Source organism: Poecilia reticulata, chromosome 2 (genome assembly GCF_904066995.2).
Source record: "Poecilia reticulata chromosome 2, P_reticulata-male-v2, whole genome shotgun sequence".
Classification (NCBI taxonomy): domain Eukaryota; kingdom Metazoa; phylum Chordata; class Actinopteri; order Cyprinodontiformes; family Poeciliidae; genus Poecilia; species Poecilia reticulata.
The window spans coordinates 40,147,441-40,171,321 of record NC_088831.1 but is presented as its reverse complement, the minus strand read 5'-3'; the positions used below and the strand labels follow the sequence as shown (position 1 = coordinate 40,171,321).

General features: G+C 38.9%; 1 protein-coding gene across 5 annotated transcripts in view; it reads left to right on the top strand.

Moving 5' to 3' along the window:
- LOC103461731 (histone deacetylase 4) overlaps nucleotides 1-23,881 on the top strand; it is a 219,440-nt gene that overhangs the window by 133,344 nt on the left and 62,215 nt on the right. For 4 of the 5 annotated variants that reach the window (XM_081604585.1, XM_081604584.1, XM_081604587.1 and 1 more), the window contains one exon: nucleotides 22,963-23,163. In XM_081604585.1, coding sequence (XP_081460711.1) covers nucleotides 22,963-23,163 — 201 coding nt within the window. Of the gene's footprint in view, nucleotides 1-14,467; nucleotides 14,838-22,962; nucleotides 23,164-23,881 lie in introns of those variants that run through there. The other variant, XM_081604586.1, reaches the window with a different exon arrangement.

Sequence of the window (23,881 nt, the reverse complement as noted above, 5' to 3'; positions counted from 1 at the left end):
TTTGTCCTGTGTGGCCAGATGAAATGCTGATGCATCAATGATGTCACTCTCATGGGTGCTGAAGACCTGCAGCTCCGGTCTGCTAATAACATGTTTCACCGCCTGCATAATGGCATAAACATACAGTCAAATGTGTTCTGCACCGTTGGGCTGACTGTTTCATTAAATTGGACGGTGATTCATACACACTCGTGATAATGAACTCTATTTTTAAATTGCACATCAGAGACAAAAACGCTAATCAGAGCGTTGCCATGTTCCCCCCCTCTCTCATTTACATTAAAATTTAAATCAGCTGATGTGCTTTTAGTCTTTTCCAAACACTCAGTAGGCTGGTGTTGAGTCACTCTTATTGTCTGGTTGGTGAAAACACATTAGTTTAAATTTAAAACTGATCATAAATGTAATGTGCTGATTAAAAGTCCTCTTGTCTTCATGCCTGCAGTGAGGAGGGGCAGAGCAAGATGGTCTCCCCAGAAAGCTGCTAAAGTTTGTTCACTGACTGGTTAAAAGATTTTCTGGGTGTTTCTTGTTTTGGTTTGATAAATGACCAAATGGAAGGAACTGTGTGAATTTTTGATCCCACCTTCTCTTATGTTGGTGTAAATGTTCAGCCATGTGGCACATGGCAGTCCTAAAATTCTCTAGTAATTTCTAAAAGGTGTTTCTCCTCTCTTGTAAAAAGCCTCTCCGGTCAGAGCGAACGCGTTTTTAAGTAAGAGCTCAAATGTCTACAAGGAAAGAGGTCAGTTCAAGAATCACATTTTTTTCTATAAAATTTGGCTTTTATGAAAACCAAAGATAATCCTTTTTAGGAGAGACATTTATGTGTTTATTTGTAATTAGTTTTTGAAATTCATTGGGGTTAAACATTAATGCACCACTTTTATTCTTACACTTAGTTTTGCAAATCAAATACTCAGAAACTGGACATGTGCTATGTAGCTATCACTTTAACAAGTAGCAACATTTATTGATCTAGTTGAACTGTTTACTTATTTAACACTTCTTGCTTATTAAATGTCACCGTCATCTTTAGAAAAGTTTTTAGAATGAAAAAAAAATTGTTGAAATACAGTTTTGCGGCTAAGACAGACTGAACAAGTCCTTATCATTAGAAACCTTCCTTTGGAGAGACTTTGAGACAGAAATAGATTTAAATATGTTGGCATTTAGAGAAGATCTAACTGACTCCCTACTGAGAGAGAGAAAATGTTAATGCTGATGTGTAGGCGAATGAGCATATTGAGGGAAAATAAAGGATATCTGAAACTTTATTTTTGAAGTAAAGTCGTCTTGTACTGTTCTTTTTGCCTTTTTAGAAAAATCTGTAACCCATTGTGTAGTCTATGTTCTCCACTGGAAGCACTGTAATCTTCAGATGGTATGTGTTGGATGAGAACTAGATAGATGTGCCCTGAGTACGAAAGATCTTTGGGACTTTTTATTACCATTTCATCAAAGTTCAGAGAGTTTGACTTATAACCATTTCAGCAAAAACTAAAAATCTAAGAAAAAGGGAAAAAAACTACAAAATATATGAGGTATTCTTGGGCAGGAAAAGCAAATTTGGCACAAGAAGTAAAGCACATTTGTGTCTGGTATGTTTTTTTCTGAGTATAACAATTTATTTTGGCAATAGATTTTCCAGCATTGGAAAGCCTGTGTATCTGCTTTTAAATATTGCAGCATTAGTAATAAAAATCAATTGGAGGGTTGAGCAGCAGAGATTAGTATGTGGGTTGCTCCCATGAAAAGTGGTTGAGGCTTCTTAAGTGCTTTTGTAACCGAGTTTTGTTGGCGAGTCAGACAAGCTGCCTTTTTTAGCCGAATCAAGAATTATTTCCTGTCTATTGAAATGAGCGTCTGAAAACTAAATACACTTTGACTAGAGATGCCATCATGAGAAATCCTCACACCTCAACTTAACAGCTTTATAAAGTTAAACTTCCTAAATCCTGGTTCTTTGGGTTTATTCCACACAGAGATCTGAGAGTTTATCTAGCTGCAGAGCTGATCATGGGCATTTATCGTATTGTTTATCATTTATTGTGATAAAGTTCCTATCGTGATGATAAGTTTGGCTTATCAATGTCATGACAAATTCTAGTTAATGATGTTGGGATTGTTAGTTTTACTATTTTATCCACTGTTTGTTCAATGAAAACATTAGTAAATATAGTAAATATAAATACATTTGAAAATATGATTTTCAAATGTATTGCAGTTGTGATTTGCAGTTTAAGGATATTAATCGCATTTTATGACTGGTGTCCTAAAGTTACAAATGGGAATGTTTTCCAACAGCAGTATTTGTGTTACTGGGTTTCACAGTCACAGCCATACAGTTACTTTAAAAATAAATATTGAATAGTTATTATTGTCACTTTTATTGTTATCACAATTGTACCACAATATATTGCCATACAATAAAATTCGTTATCATTATCTCTCTTCCTCTTTCTTAAATAATACAGTTGTATTAGAATGTTAAATAAATATCACATAGCTAATTATAAAAATTATGGGAAAAGGTTAATCTATCTGCAGCTGCTGTTTTGAGAAACATTAGCAAAAAAGTAAAATAAAAATGATAGTTTATTAAATACATAAGTGTGTCATAAGTGTGTTGTATGATATATTTCTGATCTATTTTGCTACCCATGTACCTACACAATGAACTTGCATTTAAAGAAACCCAATTATATTATTTGTGTACTTTAGTTAATTACTGTTAAATCTTGTCACTTATTCAGGAAAAAAAAATCATTCTTCTTTCTCAGCTCTAAGAATAACTAAATGTTTAAATACCTGCCAAAAAAAGGACAGCAGGGTTTTTTATTGGACTAAACGCTCTGAAATGCTCTGCTAACACATTCATATTATGTGTTAGAATGAATTAACTGGGTGCCAACAGCAGCACTGACACTCCCTCTGTGTGTTTAGTCATGCAAAGTCCATTTTGACTCAGACCTTAATGAGACATGAGCGGCTGCAGTTGGCAGAGCTGACCTTAAAGCTACCAGTCAAGGAGTGCTAGCTTTTTTTTTTTTCTCTTTGTTTTGTTTTTGTTCAAGAAGTTCGGCAGACAACTTGACTGAGCTTGAATCAAAGGGAATGATTCATGCTGCTGAAATTTAAAAATGAAGGATAAAAGCATTGAGGCTGATGAGGAAGACTGATGCAAACAGATTTGAGTGCATATTAATTAGGATGACTAAATTGCGCTCAGGAGGAAGTACCGTAAGAGGAGGAACCTTTCAGGAGCTGAATGTAGGAATCGAGCATCTGCTGCCATCTGAATACATGTGACATTAGGAGATGGGGTGAGAATTATGTACTAAACAAACATGCACAAATAGGAGCGCGTTTGCGTAGCAAGGCGGTCTGTGTGTCTCTCCATCCATCCATCCTTCCATCCATCCATCCCGGCGCACAGGCTAAACTGAGCTTTTTTGCCTCCACGAGCCAAAACAGCTTTCTCCCACTCTGCACAAATTAGCAGCAGCCCACGCTCCACTCGCACATAACTGTCAGAGCACAGACGCTGCAGGAAGCGAGGAGGAGGGAGGGGAAGGTGAGAGAAGCAGTGATGGGAGGAGGAGGAGGAGGAGGAAGAGTGGAGAATGGCAAAAACAGCGGAGGAGAGTGGGAGAAGGAGCAGAAGTGACAGTTACTGAAGACCACAAGTGGTTTTTGTTGCTTGCAGAAGGGCTTCGTTATGGATCCTTGACAGTTGTTGTTTTTTTTATGTTTTTCTTCTTTCTTTTTTTGTGAGGCTTTGAGCACATAGGCATATTTAGTCTGCAAAGTGTTGATATGAAAGGATGGAGAGAGAGTGATTTAAGGTGGAGGCACACCACTTGGCCAGCTCCTAAGCTTTATCTTATAGTTATACTTGTCAATAATCTATGAGCACTTAAAAACCTACGAGTGGGTTAGACGGAGAGAGCAGGAGTGGGTGTAAATGTGATGAATGGAGATGGGTGGGGGGTGGGTGGAGATGCTAAAAGGAACAGAACTGCAATTTTAGGAGGAGAGGGTCTGAAAAAGCAGGGAAAACGGAGGAACGGCACATTATGCAAATATCATCAGCCTCATTACCATTTCAAAACTCTGGGAAAGGAAATCACAAAAGTGGGGAGAAACATTTCTTTTGACGAAACCAAACTCTTTCACATGCAGCGTCTCCATTTCTAAACGCTCTGATCACTTCTGAGTCACATTAGACAGGATTTAGACGCGAAACTTGATTGTTGAATCCTTTCAGTATTGAAACATCAAATGTGACACATGGAGAGAAGAGCGAGGAAGTGCAGAGGAAGAAGGGACAGCAGGAGTACTGAAATGACAGAGACGGACAGCGAGGTGTGTTCCAGAGGACAACTGCTCTGGAGGTCACTGCGACCAGACTCTTGTCTTCCGGCCAGACCCCTCCGCCTCCCCCTCTTCATGCTGAAACATGTTGGACTCCTCATGTAGCTGAATGCTGGACCTTAATCCAGATTTAGTTAGCCCTACATCCTCCTTTTAAGACTTTTTTTACAAAATTAGAAATACATTAAAATATGCAAATACATATTAATTAAATTCCTCTTTTAAATAAGAAAAAAAAAACATTTTATTACCAAAAATGCAGTTGCATAGCAATGCTTTGGTAATATGTAGCAAAGGATGTATCTGTAGCTAAAAAACACACCTACGTGTGAAATGTTCAGCCCATTTTGATCGACGTAACGTCAATACAGATAAAGGTGCTAAATAGTTTTTTGTGTAGAATTTGAATCAGGCGAAGTTAAAATTGGGCCAGTTAAGGAATTCTGGGTAGAAAATACTTACAGATGATGTTTATCTATCATGAATAGAAAATGTACATATTTTTGTACAGTTTTGGTTTAATCGCTTCTTCAAGAGTGTTGTGGCCTTTTGAGTCTGTATACTCCAGTTAACAATTCATTGGTTACCAAATTAGTTGACAATTATTTTAGACTGCGTTTTCTTGTGCTCTAGAAATGCAACGTCCTCTCTTCTGTCGTCTCCTATTTTCTTGCTTTACCGTTTTACTCCAGTTCATACTCAGACGATCACAGATCGAGGAGAGAATGCAAGAAGAAATGTGTTTTCAGAGTGAGGTATGCTGCCTCTAAAGCATTAAGCATTAATCATTCATGTTAGAGATATATTATTTACCAATATGACCACATTGCTAATTGCCTGTATTGAATTTTGAGCTCTGGGTTACAGCAATGACAATCCTTAACTCAAACTCACTCCTTTTCCCTAATGGAAGACCACCTGTTTTGTACACATGCTCATCAGGGAGCCTTCATGGCTTCCAGATGGGCTACATGAGCCCAGGACCAGCCCCCCACCCACTGCTACTCCCTGACCTGGCATGGGCACCTCCACTTACTGCCAGTTTGGTATTGACAAGAGTTGTTGAGCAGCTGCCACTTTTCTGTTCAGCCACATTTACACATACAGACTTGCTGGGGAAAAAAAACAACAAGGTACTCTCTTTCTGAAACGGCGAAGTTCAAGATGGAATGAAGAAACCAGATGCTGCTATTTAAATGTAATTTCTTAATTACTTTTATAAAAGCTGGAGTTTCATAAATTGCCTGGTCTGGAGTGTAAGAGGGAAAGAGAACAGAAATCACCTGAGAGAAGCAGTTTTTGCTGATCAATCTGGAACGGGTTTCATACCTTTTCCAAAAAACTCGGGGCTCATTCACACCAGCTCTGTTTGGTCTCCTTTAATCGAACTAGAGTTTGATTTTCTAGAAAAACTGGTTGGTTTGGGGAGTTGTGAATGCATAATCAAACTCTGATGCTGACCAAAATATTGAACTTTGATCTGCCCACCAAACTAGGTCTTGGTTCAGGTGAAGTGAACTCTGGTGCGTTACGAATGCATATGTGAACGCCAAGCGGACGAAAGACTGCTGGAAAAGCATGTAAGAGTAATTGTATTAGACTTAATTTTGATGTCATAAATCCTTGACTTGCACCTTATGAAACCATAACTCTGCTGCAGGTTTCACCACAAACATGTAGCAGAGCTTGTGGTGAAAGTAAATTAGATTCCAACAGATAATAAGCGGAGCACTTTCTAATTACATTTCAGGACATAACCATAGACTGCGGCGGTCATGTTGAGTCGTTTAAAAAGGGACACCACTCTCACATTCAGGTCTTAGAAAGTGAGGCAGTCTCTCTGGAGTCAGACGCTTTTTGTGTTCCAGTTGAGCAGACAGTGTTTTAACCTACTTTGTCTGCCTGGGGTCCATTATCCCTGTGGATACAGCAGGTTCTGAGACCAAGTTTGTCTGGATCTGGTGGATGGGGGAAGATTTTACCATGTTACCAGGTTATAAATATTGCATGGGGTCTGGTGTGTTTTGCTGTTTTGGCTGCCAGGATCAGCTTTCACAAACGTATTGGGAGTCAGCAGAGTGGGCTATTGTTAGTCTGTGTGCTTCAACAGAGAGTCTCTTATCGGGATTTTTGTTAGACAAACAAGTTTAAGAAAGAAATAAGTTCACAGTTTCTCAACGCATCTCACACAAAGCGCTTGATGGAGTTTTTTTATTGTTTTTAGTAGCATTTTAACTGGATATGGTTTAAATGTTGATTTCATTTCAGAACTTTAATTCTAAGTATTAATATAAAAATTTGCCAAGTTATGTTAACATAAATATAAAACACAACATAGTTTCAAATGGTGTAAATAGTAATTCACTGTGAACTTTTAAAGTCTATATTTTACTGTTTTATGTCTTATTGTGGGCATTATTTAATATCAGTTTTATACCATATTTGAAAATAAGAGGTATTTTTATATGAGCATTATCTCCATGTTTACTGTATAAAAACTGCACCAGCTTCAAACCCAGTCTCATTATAAAGTACCTAAAGTGAGTCTGCCTCTGTTACTACATGACATAAAGTTAAGAATAATCATTCTTTTTGTTTTAAAATACAAAAAGAATGCTATAGTAGTTTTAGCACTATTTCTGTAGTGTTAAACAATTAAGGAAGAAACTTGTAAACAGAGTCTGTAACTCTGTTGAATCTTGGATTTTCTAAACAGTTTTCAGTCCTGGTCTGTCACTGATCTCCGATTCTGTTTAATACATTTCAAATTCAGTAAAGTTTGTCATTTAGGGTTGGACATTTAGTGTTCTGGACAGTGATACTGCTAGAACACTATTTACTCTGAAGAAAGAAGGTTCTGGGTTCGAATCCTGTGACTGTTAATTGGTCTCTATTATTTACTCTTTGCTGTGTGCAAACGACGTTGACCTGTGTGTCTTTGCGCTGCCCTGTAGCAGACTGGTGATCTGTTCAGGGTGTACCCCGCCTCTCGCCTAATGGCCCCTGGAGGGACGCACTGGCTCCCACACCTCTGCACAGACCATGGATGAATGGCCAATTAGCACGCTAAATTCAATTTCCCACCAAAAGATTCAAACAAATTGTACTTTAGAAACATTCCAGCTCATTTTTTAAATGGTTATGGTATTAATCCTATCAGAGCATGAAATACCACTCATGCTTTGCCTTCCTGTTAAGCTCAATTGCTTATGCAGAGGTGAACTTTGTAAAGGCTTTTAAAAGCCTTACCATGACCAAATGTGTCCACAAGAATCTTTTATCTATTATAGATGACTCCTTATAAGTTCAGACCCATTGCTGTTTGCTCGAAAAGGCCCTGACACCATCTGAACCAGAGGCTAGCCTTCCCTAATCCGGGAAGGGGGAGTTCACTACACGCACACTGATAGCCTAATGGTTATAACATAGCTTTCAGTGTGTTTCACCACAGTCTCTTTTAAAGAGAGAAATAAACAGCAGTTTGCCAACTTATATTGCCTCTAAGAGTTTTCTAAGTCAAGTGCATAAGTTCAGGCGGAACGAAGGAGGGAGTTGGATGTTTATGCATCCATCTTGTCATGGTTTGTGTCTTATCAGAGTGGCTTATTACTTCAAAGGAGACCTAGACAAGTATAAACATTCCTCGCAGGATAAACTGTTGCATGAATGATGTTCAGATTTTGTCTCGGATGCTCTTATTCATAATCGGAACGTAATCTTGTCTTAGTGTTCGTCTGCCTCACACAGATGCTGTGAAAAAGTATTTAGCTGTCCAGATCAATCTGGCCCTATGTAAAAATATAATCTATCCCTAGAAAATGAGCAAGTTTGCCACTGTTGGAAGCAACAGATGCGATTAAGAATGTGTGGTAACTAGTAATGAGTCTTTACATCCTGGCACCACTGCAAAACATTAGTTCAGGTCATTATTTCAGATCGATTTGCTGATATGGATCATTGTCCTGCTGCATTTTAGATGTTCTTAATTCTTATTTTTTGATGTAAGAAAGGTTACATGTTTGGGATTTCTTGAATCTACTTGTTGTGGTAGATTAGCAGAAATTAGACGTGGGTTAAATTGAACAGATGAGTCTAAAAATATGTATTATGGGCATTTATTCATAATTTAATAAAGGGGGTAGGTAGATTTTCACCAAGGTTGAGGTTGGCTTGGATAATTTAAAGCTGGGAGATCCACGTTGCATCCCTCCTTCCTCTGCAGCTCTGCTCAGTTTAAGTGGTTATAGACGATAGACGGATCTGAAAAATTAATCTGTGAAAAAAGTAAAGAGAGAAATCTGTAAGGGGGAAAATGCTTTTCCACAGCAAAGTCTGACTGGTTTCCTATGGAACTGGAGGGTTATGGACTGATGAGTTGATCTGATTCTGTGACCTCTTAGATTTGAAGAGCGCAGGCAGCACTGTGGTGTGCTGACATCTCTTATAAGTTCAGTTTCGCATCACTCACAGTTAATGGCTCTGCGTCTGCTGCAAGCTGCGCTGCAGTCGGGAAAGGCATTACCATTGAGATGGAAGGAGAGGATGTAAAATATGAATGAAAGGAACTCCCCGCTGCAGGCAACGACTCAAGTATTCTCATCTTGTCATGTTGTCTGGGTGTTTGTAAAGCCTTGATATTTCAAGGTGCTCTTCAGGACTCTGAGAGTTGTTGGTTTTATTGAATATCAAGAACAAAGCTGGGTGCTGCAGTGAGGCAGGAGCAGCTTCAAGCATAAATTCTGTTTGATTTTATTTCATTTTTAAAAATGTTTGGTACCTTTTAAATTGCCTTTGAATTTCACAGGTCAAATTCTTACACCACAGTACCTTACCTCGTAAACTATTTGTAAAGTAGATGCTGTCAGTATGAAGTGGTCTGGTTTTATAAATGTGAAGTATTAAAATGTTTAAGTAACAAAAAGCTACCTTTTAGTTATTTTTAGTCAGGCTTATGAGTAAACTGTGGTTCTTTTTGGTCAAGCAAATGATAACAGTAAATTTATCTTTTTAAAAATTAACCATGAAGTAATGGATTTGTTCAAATTAAAGAGTAGTGTCTTTGCTTTAATCGTCCTGCGAGACGTCGTCATTTAGACCCCACCAGCTTTTTACCCTGTGCTCAGTTCACTTTTACAAGGGTTTTTTTTGTGTGTCGTTTTGGGAACTGACGGTCTGACGGGACAACCCCCTCTGCCTCCCCCCAGTTTTGGCAGTGCTTTTATTTTTAGAAAAGATTATTTTGAGTTGAAGAATCATATTTAGCTTCTGCACTCTGACAAAACCAAAATACCAAAGTGCGTGTGTGCATGTGTGTGTGTGTGTGTTTGGTTTTGTGTGGGAAAGGGGGAGTAGTGAGTGTCTGTATTATAAATAACCCAAATCAATAATAAACGACACTGATATTTAGAGTTGGGTCTGGGGTCCTCTGAGGAGATGGATGAAAAAAGCAGCCCTCCTCCCATCTTTCTCCCCCTCCTCCCCAGGCGCAGTGAGGCAGAAGACAAGAGCATAGGAAGCTGAAAACATTAGAGGTGCCGTCTTCTCCCCCCACAAGCCTCGACAGACTTGTGGTTATGAAGTGCACGCTCGCCTCGTGTGTGTGTGCGGGAACGTATGTATATTACGAGTCGGACGCTGTGCATTACTTATTCATCAGCAATGTCTGAATGCTTGCCACAATGTGTATTTCAGCATGCCTTGCAATCATTATGCCACATGTATTATTTAAGGCACACGTGTGCACGCTGACTCCAATGAAGATTGCTACGGGAACTATTTATCCCGCATAAATAGTCTCTCAGAAATGCTGAGAATTACTGCAAAAAGCGTCTTTCACACACCTTTTACCTTTTCTGTAAAGTCTTCGTGGCCAAAACGCCAACATTCATTCAACTTTTTTCTTCTGCTCCCATCTTCAAAAGCTGGAAGACTTTTCTTTGCAGACTGCTTAGTGCGTCTGTTTGTTTTTTTTTTTTTTTCTGGTGTAGTTGACATGCTTGTGCCTGTAAGATCTAGAAGTTACCAAGAGGTGGAAAGCAGCGATAGAGCAGAGTGAGCTTTCATAATGTTTTCTGTTCTGCTTTGGTTTAGGAGCCAAACAAAGCAATGCAGCTCCAAATTTGTTGAACTTCCCCAAACAGAATAAAAGTATCAACGTTTTACAAGCTGCTTGAAGGAATTTGCATTTAGTTGAGGATTATTCAGCTTGGATTCGATCTGTCTAAGTGGATGGATGCATTACTTAATGAGAATTCTGTTGCTTCACGATTTATGAAAAATACAGATAAAACCCAGTTTGTTGATGTTTTGATTTCAGTTTTTGATTCATTGGTTTACTTTCTTATACTCAAGTGTTTGGGGAAAAATAAATTAAGTCCAGTAAAGAAAGGAATTTGAAACTTTTAGGAATTCTGAAATTCTGCATGTAGATTTACATCTCACTACAAATTTTTATATATCAAATGTGTGCTCTATGTCACGACTACTGTTGACGTTAGAAGGCTGACCTTTTCTGTAATCATGTTTGCCCCCAGCCTTATAAATGCAGTAGCAACTGCAATTAAACTTTTGGTGGCAGGACCAATTGGCTATTATTAGGTCACATAGATTTTTGAGCCTGAATGGGTGTTTTCACACTTGATGGTCTGGTAGCCGCGCTTCAATTGGGGACCAAAATTGTGACATTTGACTCACTCTCCTGCTTATTGTTGAATCAGGAACACTGACCTTCTCTGAAATGAGGCCCTCAGTGCTTAGAGGTCATTCTGGGGTTTTTTGGGGCCTCATGGATGAGCCATTGATGTTTTTCGGAGGGTGGCACCTCCTGGAAATGTTTACCTCTGCTGTTTTTGCTCATCCTGTTTAATTATTTTAAAATTAAGACATGATCTCTGTAAGTTTTTTTTTTTTGACTACTTTGTTTTCTGACAAGCAGAACTTTTCTTTATCTTTTTTCTTTTCTTATTTTCTTTTATTTTTTTCACATAGGATCAAGTCAGTTTGAATAACTTTTTTTCTCCCTAATAAAAGGGTTTCGTTAGCAAAGTAAAACAACACCAGTGCACAGTGTGCTTAACATACCTGAACAGTTATTGGTCAGTTAAGTAAATGCTACTCCAATGAGAAGTCCTGAACAGGTTCTGACCTTTTTTCAGAGGAAGTGATATTTCTTTGCGTGACAGGTTCCTGCCTTACCTCCATGGGTCTTTGACTTGCACACCACCCTGTGTGCATGTATTGATTTTTGTTATTTTTTCTGTGCAAAGTTCACTTGGTTTGCTTCTGCTCTGCTTCACTGCCCTCCCTGGGGGTGATTCTCCCTGATCTAAAAATGAAAGACGTGTTTGCCTTTGTGTGTTTGTGTGTGCCATTGTGGTTTGGGATCACCAGCATTAGCTGTTGCCGGTGTCATGGCTGCATGGAGCTCAGCTAAGCCTTTGACGTCAATGCCGTACAACAAGCTGATAACACAGACCTTTATCGCAGCCAGGTGTGTGGGTGTGTTGTCAGATCAAACAAAACTAGGCTTCCTGGATTCTGCGCCATACTTCAGAAATAGCTACCGCAAACATACACATTATCAGACCACCCAACATGCATTTACCCACTGAAATGCACACAAACACACGAAAAAATTGGTGTTGCAACCTCATTACTTGCCTCTTTATCATCATATCTATAGGTTGCTTTTCAGAACATTAGTTGATTTTGTTGAAAACTCCTGAATCATTGGTTCTGCCTCATTGAAGCTGTAGTCAAATCTTTCTGCAGCATCAGAATATGGCCAAAATTATCTGTCTTCCGTTTGTTCTTTCCACTTGTTGATTTCTTTCACTGCTCATTTCAACCTTGGCTGCAGGATTAAAGCTCCATTACTGCCTGAGATTTATGTTAATATATTAAACAATCACCATGCTAAACACTTGTGCTAAAAGTGTTTTTGCCATAGTCACATTCAGATAGTGTTTTTTTCATTCTTTGAGAAACTCCCAACAGTAAATGAAGCAATATAGAAGATATGTCAATTTTGGTTGTTTTTGTGTGTTTTTTGGCACTAGTGACCTTTATTTGCAGTATATTAGACAGGAAATGGGCAGAGAGAAAAGGGTGATGACATGCAGCAAAGGTCTCGGGGTCGGGAATTGATCTCACTGAGGACTAAGAGTCTCCATATATATGTGCAGGTTGCTCTGCCTCTGCACCACATCATCCTATTTGTTGCTTTTTAATAACATATCTCATTTGTAATTTAAGCTTAAACTATTTCCTCCAGATTTTATGATTTACTTTAATATGTTTTATTATTAGAAATTCAGTTTTATCCGATTTCAATCCTTTGAACTGATTTCATTATTGATACTCCCCCCCCTATTTTTTATATTTAAATTATTTTTATAATTTCTGTCATAAAAAAAATCTTTACCTGGATCACTGCAATTAGTCCCATTTAATAATTGCTGATTTGCCCGTTTTTTCTGGAATTGTAATGATTTATGTTTTGTGACAAGTTTCAGGTCTTAAGGTTGGAAGGTCTCTCTGCCATCACCCTAATTTTTAGCTCCCTCTGAAGATGCTTTACCAGACTAATGACTCAAAAATTGTAACATTATTTCCAGTTATGCCTACATAATATGAATACATATTTTGATGGCGGTACTTGAAAACTTTTGTATTTTGATCAATGTCATTTTGTCCGGAGTGAGCATCGGCTGCCATGAGACTTATTTATCAGTCACAATAAATTACAATTGATTTAGTTTTATATTTAATTTTATGTTATTTATGAACATGTTTTTCATGCATGGCAGACTAACTCGGTCCTCATCTTTCCGATTATCTTCTTTAGTACTTCGGAGCTGAAAAGCTCTTGAATTCGGTAGTTTTATTTTGTTTGCGTTGTTTTACATTCACATCTTGTAAAGTGGAGGAGAAAAGTTGCCTTCGCACCTCTTTTCTTCACCGTGAGAATGAAAATAACCATAATCAGCTGCCACTCCTTTTTATTGGAAAACATTTGCATAAACTTTCTCTGTTGCCCAATTTTCCACTGTGCAGCTCTCTGTCAGCACTGCCCGCAGGAACATGTGCATTTCACATGCGTCCTCTCACTTTCGCATGACAGAAAGCCATCAGAAAGCAACCACTTGTCAGAATGATGGACGGTCAAGTTCTGTGAATTTTGCCACAGTTATTTCACTCACTGAGTAAACAGCCACTCACGCTGCAGGCAGGCTATTTTTCCTAATCACTTTTTCCCCCCAGTTCCGATGGAAATGAAGGAACATTAAAATATCAATCATGAAAAAAATGTACTTAATTTGAAAAAAAAAAGCACAGTTATAAAAAATACATGGGAATTATAAATAAAAATAAAAATATTCAATAAAAATTTTGTTCAAATTTAAATATAATAGAGTGGAACCTCTCCATATAATAATTATCAATTATTTTCTAAATACAAACTGGATTAATTCCTCTGGTGAGTTAGAAATGACTGATTTTGGATAATGTACATTGAACTATTATTAATTGTCATACATTTATATCTGTATGTACATAATATCTCTGGCTTCTCCTGTGTTTTAAGACGCTTACATATTTCAGTCCTGTTACTGTTGTGATTCATCCTCTGAGTTTTCTTTCTGTTCCTGTTTTCTAAGAATTGCTTCATTGAATTATTCAGAGTAGCACTTCCCTCAGTTTGTATTAGAAGAAAGTTGCATAAAGTCTCACCCCCTATTTATCTGTAAAAGAATTAGCTGGAGCTCTGTTCGTGATGATTTTTATCTTCCGTGGCTGCAAAATGTTTCGCTTGCAAGCTGCATCTATTGTCGAGTCAAGTTCACAGCAGCTATCTGTGTGAAGAGTTCCTGTTGTGTAGGAGGTTTTTAAAACAGACAAAAACCAGGAAGGTGTGTGTGTGTGTGTGTGTGTGTGTGTGTGTGTGTGTGTGCAACAAGTAGAAGATTAAATGCGAGCAAGTGCAACTGCTCAGTCAAAACATGAAGAGGCCCTGTACAAAAGCTCCGGGTTTGTTTGGCCAGAAGCTGACGCTACCTCTTTTTTTTTTTTTTTTTTTGTCAGCCGGTGAATTAGGAGGTAGGGAGCTAGTGACGCTCGTAAAATCCTTAACATGCCTGAGACTGCCCTGTGATGTCACTGAGAGAGGGAGGGAGGATGGGAGGAGACCAGACCAACGGAGAGAGAGAGATAGAGAGAGAGGCGGCTGGAGAGCGGAGCAAAACAGGCTCAGTGAGAGGAGGCAGAGAGACGAGACGGACTCTGTCAGAAATTTCTTCCTGCTTCGCGTCTGAAGTGGAGGGGCACGCTGCTTTTCTGTATTTCTTTCAGCTGATAAAAAAAGAACAAACTAAAACACTTTTTAAAAAGCTCCTGCTCAGACCTTCAAACACACACTCACACCAACGTGCAACAAGCGGACAGCACGGCACAACTGATGGGTGAGAGCTTTTTCCTGCAGTTTGACTTCTCTACAAGGAGTTCCTGTATTAAATGCTGTGCAAATGTTTTTTTTTCCTCAGCAGCCTTTCATAGTTTATACTCTTATGCTGAAATGCGTTTATGTTTATAATGCAGGTGTGACTGTGTGTGTGTGTGTGTGTCCTGTTGAGAAGAGAGTTTGTGGGTGTGCGGCTTTGCGTGGTGACAGTGTTTATTGAATGGTACTGATGTATGGACGCTCAGCAGCCTTCAGCTGAATGGAGCAGATGGCTGCGCCTGTCCCTCCATACAGTCTGCTGTGAACACATGAGGCTGTTTGTGTTTGTTCCTCAGTGTGCTAAGATGCATATGAGCGGTTCAAAAAGTTCATCCTGTCTGATGCGTGCCTTAGATTGGAGAAAAGTCCACAGAAACAGAGATTATTTTGCACATTTTTCTTGAATGTTCTCATTTTTTTGTGTGTGTTTTTGTTTTGTTTGTTAAAATAATGATTGTGAATGTTTACCCAGCTGCAAATATAACAGTCTTAAACACCTTTCTGACTGTTTGATCCACTTGAGTCAGACCTTGGGAGTGCAGGCTCGCTTTCGTCATGAAAAAGTGAAAACAGATGAGGAGAAAACAAAGAGGCGGCAGCGCACCATAACACTCACCGTCACTAAGTACCGTCCCAGGCTTTTGGTGCCTTCAGGAGCTTATGCAGCACATGCAGGCTGATTGTGGAGTTGAACTAGCACCCCACCATCATTGGTCAGCCGTCTTCCTCAGGCCCCTCCCTTACTTCGCTGTTCAACCAACCGCTGGCTACAACCCCACCAGTCACCATGGCGTTTGCCTCCGTCCTCCCTCAGTACCTGGGGTTTGTGTTTTTGAGTAGGGGGTAAGATGATGGGGGGGGGTCGTTATGTCAGCATTTTGTTTCTTTTTAATTCTCGACCTGCAAGGTTTTTTGCACACATAGCTGCGACTTAGTGTGCAGACTCAGTTTTCGAGGCGCGGTGTGTAAACATGCAGGGATTTTTCTGTGAATGCAGGGAGACCCAGAGGGGCGAGGATCTCCCCCCTGGGAATCCTGTGCTATAAATAACCCTGCCTGTGTGATCCATAGTCTTCTGCTGAGGGGAACGTGGGATGGGCTGAGTCAGAGCTGGACTGATGGATGAACAGACTAATGAGAAGGGCCCTGACATTTCTCTTGATTATTGTAGTTTTACTCTCCCTGACTTTGGCTTCCTTTTGAAGCAGCTTCTTGTCTCTCACATCCTCCTTCATTTCTTTTTTTATCCTCCAGAGTTCAAATACTCTGTTAGCTGCTCACACACATGCTGAAGCTGCTGTTTACATTCTTCGAGGTGCATATAAAATCATTTGTATATCACCAAAGATATTTAAGTCAAGAAAGTGAAACTTGTACACAGTTTCGTGATAGTCACACAGATCATCTGTTTATTCAAGTTAGTTTTGATGATTACATATAATACATTTATTACAAAAATGTTATAGTATAGTTTTTCAAGTTGCTTCATGGAAGCATATTTGTGGAAAGTTAAATGTATAGAAAAAGTGTTCTATTGGAGACCAAAATTGCAAAATTTGTTATATTTTCAGCTGGTGTGGTACATTTCCACATTGCACTGTGTCAAATGAACCAAAATAATTGAAAACACTGTTCCTCCTCCTCTTGTCCTTTGGTGGCGCTGCACCAAAGGAGGAAACTGCACCTGAAGGAAACTACACAAAAACCTCAAAAGAAGACATGAGCATAACTTCCTTCTTCACAAAATGTAAACGAAAATGGAGTAGAATGAAATTTTAGCGGTTGTAGGATTTCTCTTTGATAAAAGAACATGAGGCATTTCCTTCTTGTTTTGGTTGTATTTACCCAGAATGCCTTGCGCTGTTGTCCTCTTCTTGTTGTCTCCAGTTCACATATGCATTCAAACTGTGCCAGAGTTCACTCCGACCAAACCGAGATGTAGGTTTGAGTGGACCAGAGTTCATTGTTATGATTGGTATCATGGTTAAATTTCACATTCACACCTCTACAAGCAAACCGGACTTTATAGGCAAATGAATTAGTTTGATTAAAGTGGACCAAACAGTGCAAATCCACCCTTAGTCTTAACAGGATTTTAAAGCAAAAGCTATTAAATAATTTGCTGGAGATTCTCTATTGTAAGCTCACAGAGACCCTACAGTGCACTGAAGCTGAAGCAGCCTCAGAGAACCACAGGATGATCACTTTAGAGCCGACCTGCGTTGGTGCAGCAATTCATGTTAAAGGGGCCTTAACTGAATTGCATTTATATACCATAAGTACGTCGATGTACGTTTCAGCAGGCTGACATTTCTCTATCAAAATCACCTATTTACAGGTTTTATGTAGAGTTGCACAACATGTCAAGCTGCAATCATTGTTGAAATATCAATATGTGCAATAGGGTAATTGCAAAAGACTTCTTTCTTTAGAGTAAATAAAATGTGGATCATTTTTCCCCTCACTGTGAGTTGACCCGCCTTCAAAGTCGAAATCAGTAGAAGCTGTAAAAAAAAAAAAAAATTCTTGTCAAACAATACGGTGGTTCTTGGAGGAGTTAATGTCACTGTGGAAACCCAAAAAGTGACTTGTTAAAAAATATAATCTTATTTTCCGAAAATTAAATCTTCACAAACAGGATTTTTTTATGAGCCATCCCTAAATAATTGTAATTGGTGTAATTGTTGCAATTACATATTTTGTTGGATTTGTCATTACCTGTCAGGCACAAATCTTTAAATCATCAATCACTTGGTCATGAACATAAGTTCCACTTTTTCAGTTCAAAATATTTTTTATTGAAGTTTGCATGTAGTTTTTACTCATCAACGGACAGGAACTGACTTTTCCACAATACTCTAATATATATATACTTACTCCTCTAATTTGCACATCTGAGTGAAACATCAGACCTGAGAGCATCAGGTGTTAATCTGCAGTTCTGAGCTTTTCCTGCAGCAGCAGCGTTTAAGCTGTGCGCCGTCACTGTGAGTCATCTTGTGCGACCTCCTGTCCTCGTGTTGGCACAGCAACATTAACCTCATGTCACTTTCACTGACGGTTTGTAAACTGGGCTAATTCGCTCGCAGGTGCTGGTCACCCTGCATGTCTGCTGCCTTCGCTGTGTTTACTGTAAATGGCTCCTTCAGGTTGTGTTCCAAGAGCTGCTGCCTTTTTTAACATTACGCACAAATGATGCAGATGCTTCCTGTGTGTTGCTGAAACATAGCATGTCCAGATTTGTAAAACAAACAGTTCAACAGTTGTGCAACTATATGTAAACACAATTAAATCAGGGTTAGTAGCTGATGTTGAACTACAGGTTTGGCGCTCTGCATTTCGTAAGTTTCTTCTTTTTTTAGAGAGAGTGAGTTCTTGGATTACGTCTCTGTAGACAGCATTATCTCTTGATCTTCATTTCTGAGCTGTTGTGGTTGGCCTCTGAGTTGCTGGAGCTGTGATTACTCCGTCTTAACCTTTTTTCTCCATCTCTGATGCTTCCTGTGTTGCTTTCTTCGCTTTGGTTTAGCCTTGTAGATACTCGCTGACCACAGCTTTGTTAGTCACTAGTGATGTTTAAAAGAAGCTATTCTGAATCCTTGATTTGAAAAGCAATCTTAATTTAGAGACAATGTTTAATAGAAAATATCACAAACTGAGAAGAAAATATGGGTTAATAATTGTCTTCATCGTTATTGCAATTTTTTTCAGCCATAACATCATTAGTTTTCTGAACTGAAAAATACTAAAAAATCTTGTCTATTTTTTTCCACCTGTTTATAAAATGCATCAAATTGTCAAATGTGTTTGTAAACTCATCAGCAAAAAGCATTTTCTTTGACATTTTGTATTTATAAAGCTGCATTAAAGCTATGGTCATATGGTTTCAAATAAAATCCTGTGTAATCCCTTCATTTTGAACTGAATTCAAACATACTGCCTCTATCAAGGAACCTCTACATATTTTCTTAATTTCTTACGGTTTGTGACATTTATTTGTTTATTTGTTATTTGACAACTTAGAAAAAAAACTTGCAAAGAATGGTTAATAGTTATGGAAACATATGTAAATGTGTTTGGTGAGTCATTTATTAGAAATTACAGTCTATTTTTGGTGTGCAAATGTTTCATAACTGTAAATGCTGCAGTGCAGATTACTGTGCAAAGTAAATATTGTAATTTACTAAAGTACAGGAAACAACCAAAAATAGGATGGCGGAAAGGATGAATGTCATTTACAGTCAGCTGGTAAACAGTTGCATGTAAATTCCAGTCAGCCATAAGGAAATATTTTTTGTTGTCTCTTTTGACAGGAAGTTAAGTTTGCATTTTTCATAAGCTCTAGCCCTTGTTGTCAATGCGGTATAACTCTGTCACTGAACTTTCAAGATACAATTCATGTTTTGATTAGAGCATGGCAGTGAGACTGAGTGGGTGAATGGAAGATTACAATAGGTATTTTCCATGCAGAATACATCCGCATTTAGTCGCTCCAACATACTTGAGATCCGTTAAAAATAGCCTTAAAAATACCCCAAATCGTATCTTACGATCATTTTTCTTTATTGTATTCCTGGACTCCACTGTGAGCGTGACCTTCTAACCCCCTTAATGTGTTAGCTCTGATTTTCTGAAGTTAGATTCTCTGAAGTTATTACTGGTAATAGTGTCCTTTATCTGTGGTGAAAACCTGTCATCATTATTATCAATCTGTCTCATCACCTGGATTCACACATCAGCAGATCATGAGATCTGTGAGAACTGGTAACACAGGAATGACGCAACTTTAATGGTTCCGCACAGCTGATGCTGATGCAACGCCTGAATGTTGCTTCTTGAGCGAAAGGAATTGCACAACAGAAATTTGCAGCTGATTGTGCTGATTGAAACACCCAGCATGCAACACAAACTTTCCCCAACCGAACAAAACGGCACCAAACGAAGCAACTACCTGCTGTTAAGGTGTGGACTTTAACAATGTTTTTTTTTTCCCACTGATGTGAATAGTTTCAGTTTGAGTTGATTTAAATTGCTAACATCAGAAAAGAAGGTGCTGTATGTGTCTGTATGCGTGACTTTTAGCCAACTCCAATAACTTATTTAAATTCCATCAATGGTTAAAAAGCAGGTTTCGCAAAGAAGCTGGTAAAAATAATTACATAAAGTAACATCATTTTCCAAAAATCTGGATGAATCCATCATTCTGATGTGATGAATGGTATAATAGATATGCACCTCCAACAAGTGTGTGTAAACATCCCACAAAGTTGAAACCATGTTGGTCAAATTTTTGTCTTTTGTGAAATGGTGTCCAGTTGCTGTCAACATGTGACTTTATGTAGTGAATGAAGTAAATCTTGGCAAATTTCAGGCCCAGACATGAAGTTGTCTCTTATCAAAACTTTTATTTTGTAGTAAAGCAGGAAGTAGTTTCTGCAGTGGCTCTGTTGTATTGACAAAGCTGATAAAGACTTGTCATCGAGCTGGCCTTGGCTCAGACTCTGTTGCTATATTTATCGAGCTTTCCGACTCGTCTAGCAGCAGTTTTTTTTTTTTTGCTTTTGTCTAAAGCACGTTTATCCACTTTTTCTGTGGCTATCATCAGTCAGATGTGAAAACATGATGCTGTTCCGAGCAATTCGCCCCACCCCAAGCACTCACAGGTGTAACAGTCTTTCCACTGGAGTCCCTTCCAGCTGCAGTGAGAGCAGCAGATGTTCATCGCTTTAGCAACTGTACTGCAAATGAACTCTACATCTGCAAAGCTGCCACTGATTGGGCTGTTGTTATGGTGGACAATATGGACCATAACAATGACCATCATGCACAGATTGGCACTCAGCCTATGGGCAAACAAGGTTTTATTTGTTTGATATTGATGTTTAATATCCATTAGCTATCTAAGTGAACAGTTGCCTGACATATGTAGATGAACAGTATGAAGTGGTTATAAAGGAATGACTGAAAAGTTCATGTCTTGCTGTCAGTTGAGCTTTTTTTGGAAGGCTGTGAAGTCTACAGAAGTGTCCTCCAAACTTTCCTAACTAAAAAACAAACCCTCTAATGTCCAGCTCTGAGACGGGTCCGAACAAGCACAGCAATATGCATCAGCAAAGCACCAGCATGTCTGGCCTGGCCACACCCTTTCTTCTCTCCCTGCCGTCCCGTTGGGTGGTGTCAAGTTTCCCTTCACTACTAAAAACCTGCCCGGTACCAAAGATGTCATTGGCTACCTCAGCAAGTTGGCTGCCCCTCAGTTTGCCACCTCATTGGTCACTGGGGACAGCAGGACGTGCATGATAGGCTCAGGATGCTTTGCATTGGCTTCGGCGTATCGATCCCTGGCAGAGGGCTTGGCACGGTGGAAGGTGGTTCTGTATGGAGCAGATATTGATCAGGAAACACTGACGGCAAGACAAGACTTTGAGTTTGTGAAATTAAAGATTACTCTCAACTTGCACTCCTAACTTCGGTTTTGGCTGTCATGTTTGTGTAAAACTCCTCTATATATGCACTTTTACTAATAAAACTAATTTACAATTATGGTAAAGGAAGTTGCTAGTGCATGTGTTAAGACGGCATACAGAGGGTTTAAACCTGGCATAGAATTAGTGTTTTTCATGTTTCACTACTGTGTGTGGTTCTGCAGGACTTTAAGCTGCTGTTTTACTTGTTGGAGTGAAATAATCTGATTGCATCAGTCCTCTAGCTGTTTGCTCCTTCCATCCCTGTTGTATGGATTATGCCTATAAAGCAGATTAAATGTTGCAGATTGAAAGACCAAGAGGGGACAGAACATAAACTCTTTAACTATTCTAAATCTTCATTCTGCGTCTGACTTTGTGATTTCTTTTTGTACCTTTTAGTTTTTGATTCTTAACACACAAAAAGATTCTTATATAATGCATCTGACTTATTCTTAAACATGTCTCAGTTTATTGTCTTCCAGCCCTCAGTGTCACTGTCTTTCTTTCTGTCATTTGAGTTTTCTGGAGCCATATTATGTATGACAAAACACAAATATTTGGAGGAAAATTATATCCCCAGTTTTGCCCCCCGCATTCAGTATTTGTCTTTTTCAAAAAGGTTTCATCTGTGAATGTTTCTAAAACACAGCTCAAGGTTGTCATTGCCATAGTTCTCCCCAATTTAGTAAATTAGTAGTTGTGTGATGGCTTGTCCTCCTGTGTTCCCTGTCCTTATTGAGTTTTTAAATATTTTTTTATTTTTCCAGTGCTTCTTATACATCCATTGAGTTTTGAAAACTATAAATGTCTTCCAGTTTTTTGTATCTTCAAGTAATTCTAATCAATATTTACTTTCTGTTATTTTTAATTGACATAAAAGTTGTCAAAGATAACACATTGTGGGAGATTCTTCTGTATGTTTGATCTTTTGCTTTGTCTTTTACTGTTCGCTTTTTGTTTCTTCAAATGCATTTCAGTTTTTTTTTCACATATGATCACATTACGAATGTGATTTGACTTCTGACTTATTTATGTTTTGCCTCATAGATCCTTTATTCTAAGGATAGGATCATATCAGTTGTGCTGAGATACATTATTTGTTATATTTTAAGCTTCAAGAGTTAATTTTACCAGCCTAAACATGTGTTCTTTTTGCTTTGAATGCTGCAACCCTTAAAAGGCATCATATTTTATGTGCAATAAGGGCATCTAACTTGCATCCATGTATATCTTCTCAGAGCTGTTAAGCAGCCTAAAGAGGAATCACTTTGCATTTACAATCATGTCACACGTCATAAGTGTCAAATTACGAAGACTAAGCCTGCATGAATGTCATCAAATTTCTACTGCAGCTCTAAAGCTGTGGAATATTTTTGTTCCTTATGATTTCTGTCAAAATCACACACACATTTGATGTTTTGGTGTTAAGCTAATGCTCTTATCTTCAGTGTACAAATATGACACAGATATAAATCCCAAGTGGGCCAACGCTCCAATCGACCACTCCACTGCAAAGTCTAATACTAAGTGCTGCAGCCAAAGCTGCTTTTTCAGTTTGTTTGTCGGATTTGGTTCAGATGTCAGGTGTTTAATCTTCCAACGTTTCTGTTGTTTGTTTAGTGGATGTGAGCACAGCGGCGCTCCCCTCGCAGGTTCCCTCTGCCGCCTCTGCCATCCTTCCCATGGACCTCCGCATTGTGGACCACCCTCACCACCACCACCAGCAGCCTCCCTTCGGCCTGGTGTCCCAACCCCATCCCACGCCAAACCCCTCCACAGCCTGTCCTGCATCGTCCGAGCTGGGCAATGGGCCGGTCGCCGGTAAGTCCTGGAGGTCTCCTAGCTGCAACCTTACCTCCGCTCTCAGAGTGATGCGCTATTCAATGCTTGTACTACAAGATCCCACTAGCTTAGGTTATAACAAGAAATAAGATTAGTTACCATAACTACACTGATTATACATAAGTCTAAATTACAATGTGATCAGGAAACTCTGAACAAATAAATGCTTGGTGTGCCATATCTTTCTCCAACTGAACAGAAACAAAACTGAAGTTATTATCTTTGGACCTAAAAAGGAACGATTTAGAGTCAACACACAGCTTCATTTATTACAGCTAGAAAGTAGTGATAGAGCCTGAAACCTTGGGATAGCCTTCAAAGATGCATAAAGACAATTACAAAGTCAGCCTTCTATCACTAGAAGAACATTTCTAATGTTCCAGCAAGATCTAGAGAAACTCATCCATATGTTTATCTTTATTCGCATTGATTACTGCAACAGCGTCTTCACAGGTCTGACTAAAAATCCTCCAGCTGCAGCTGATCCAGATCGCTGCTTCTCCTGTTCTCACTAAAACCAGGAAGTCAGAGCACATCAACCTGGTTCTAAAGTCTCTACACTGGTTCCCTGTAGCTCAGAGAATAGACTATAAAATACTTTTGTTAGTTTACAAATCACTAAACAGCTTAGCACCACAATACATTAAAGCTCTGCTGTTGTTGTATCAACCTTCCAGACCTCTTAGGTCTTCTGGTG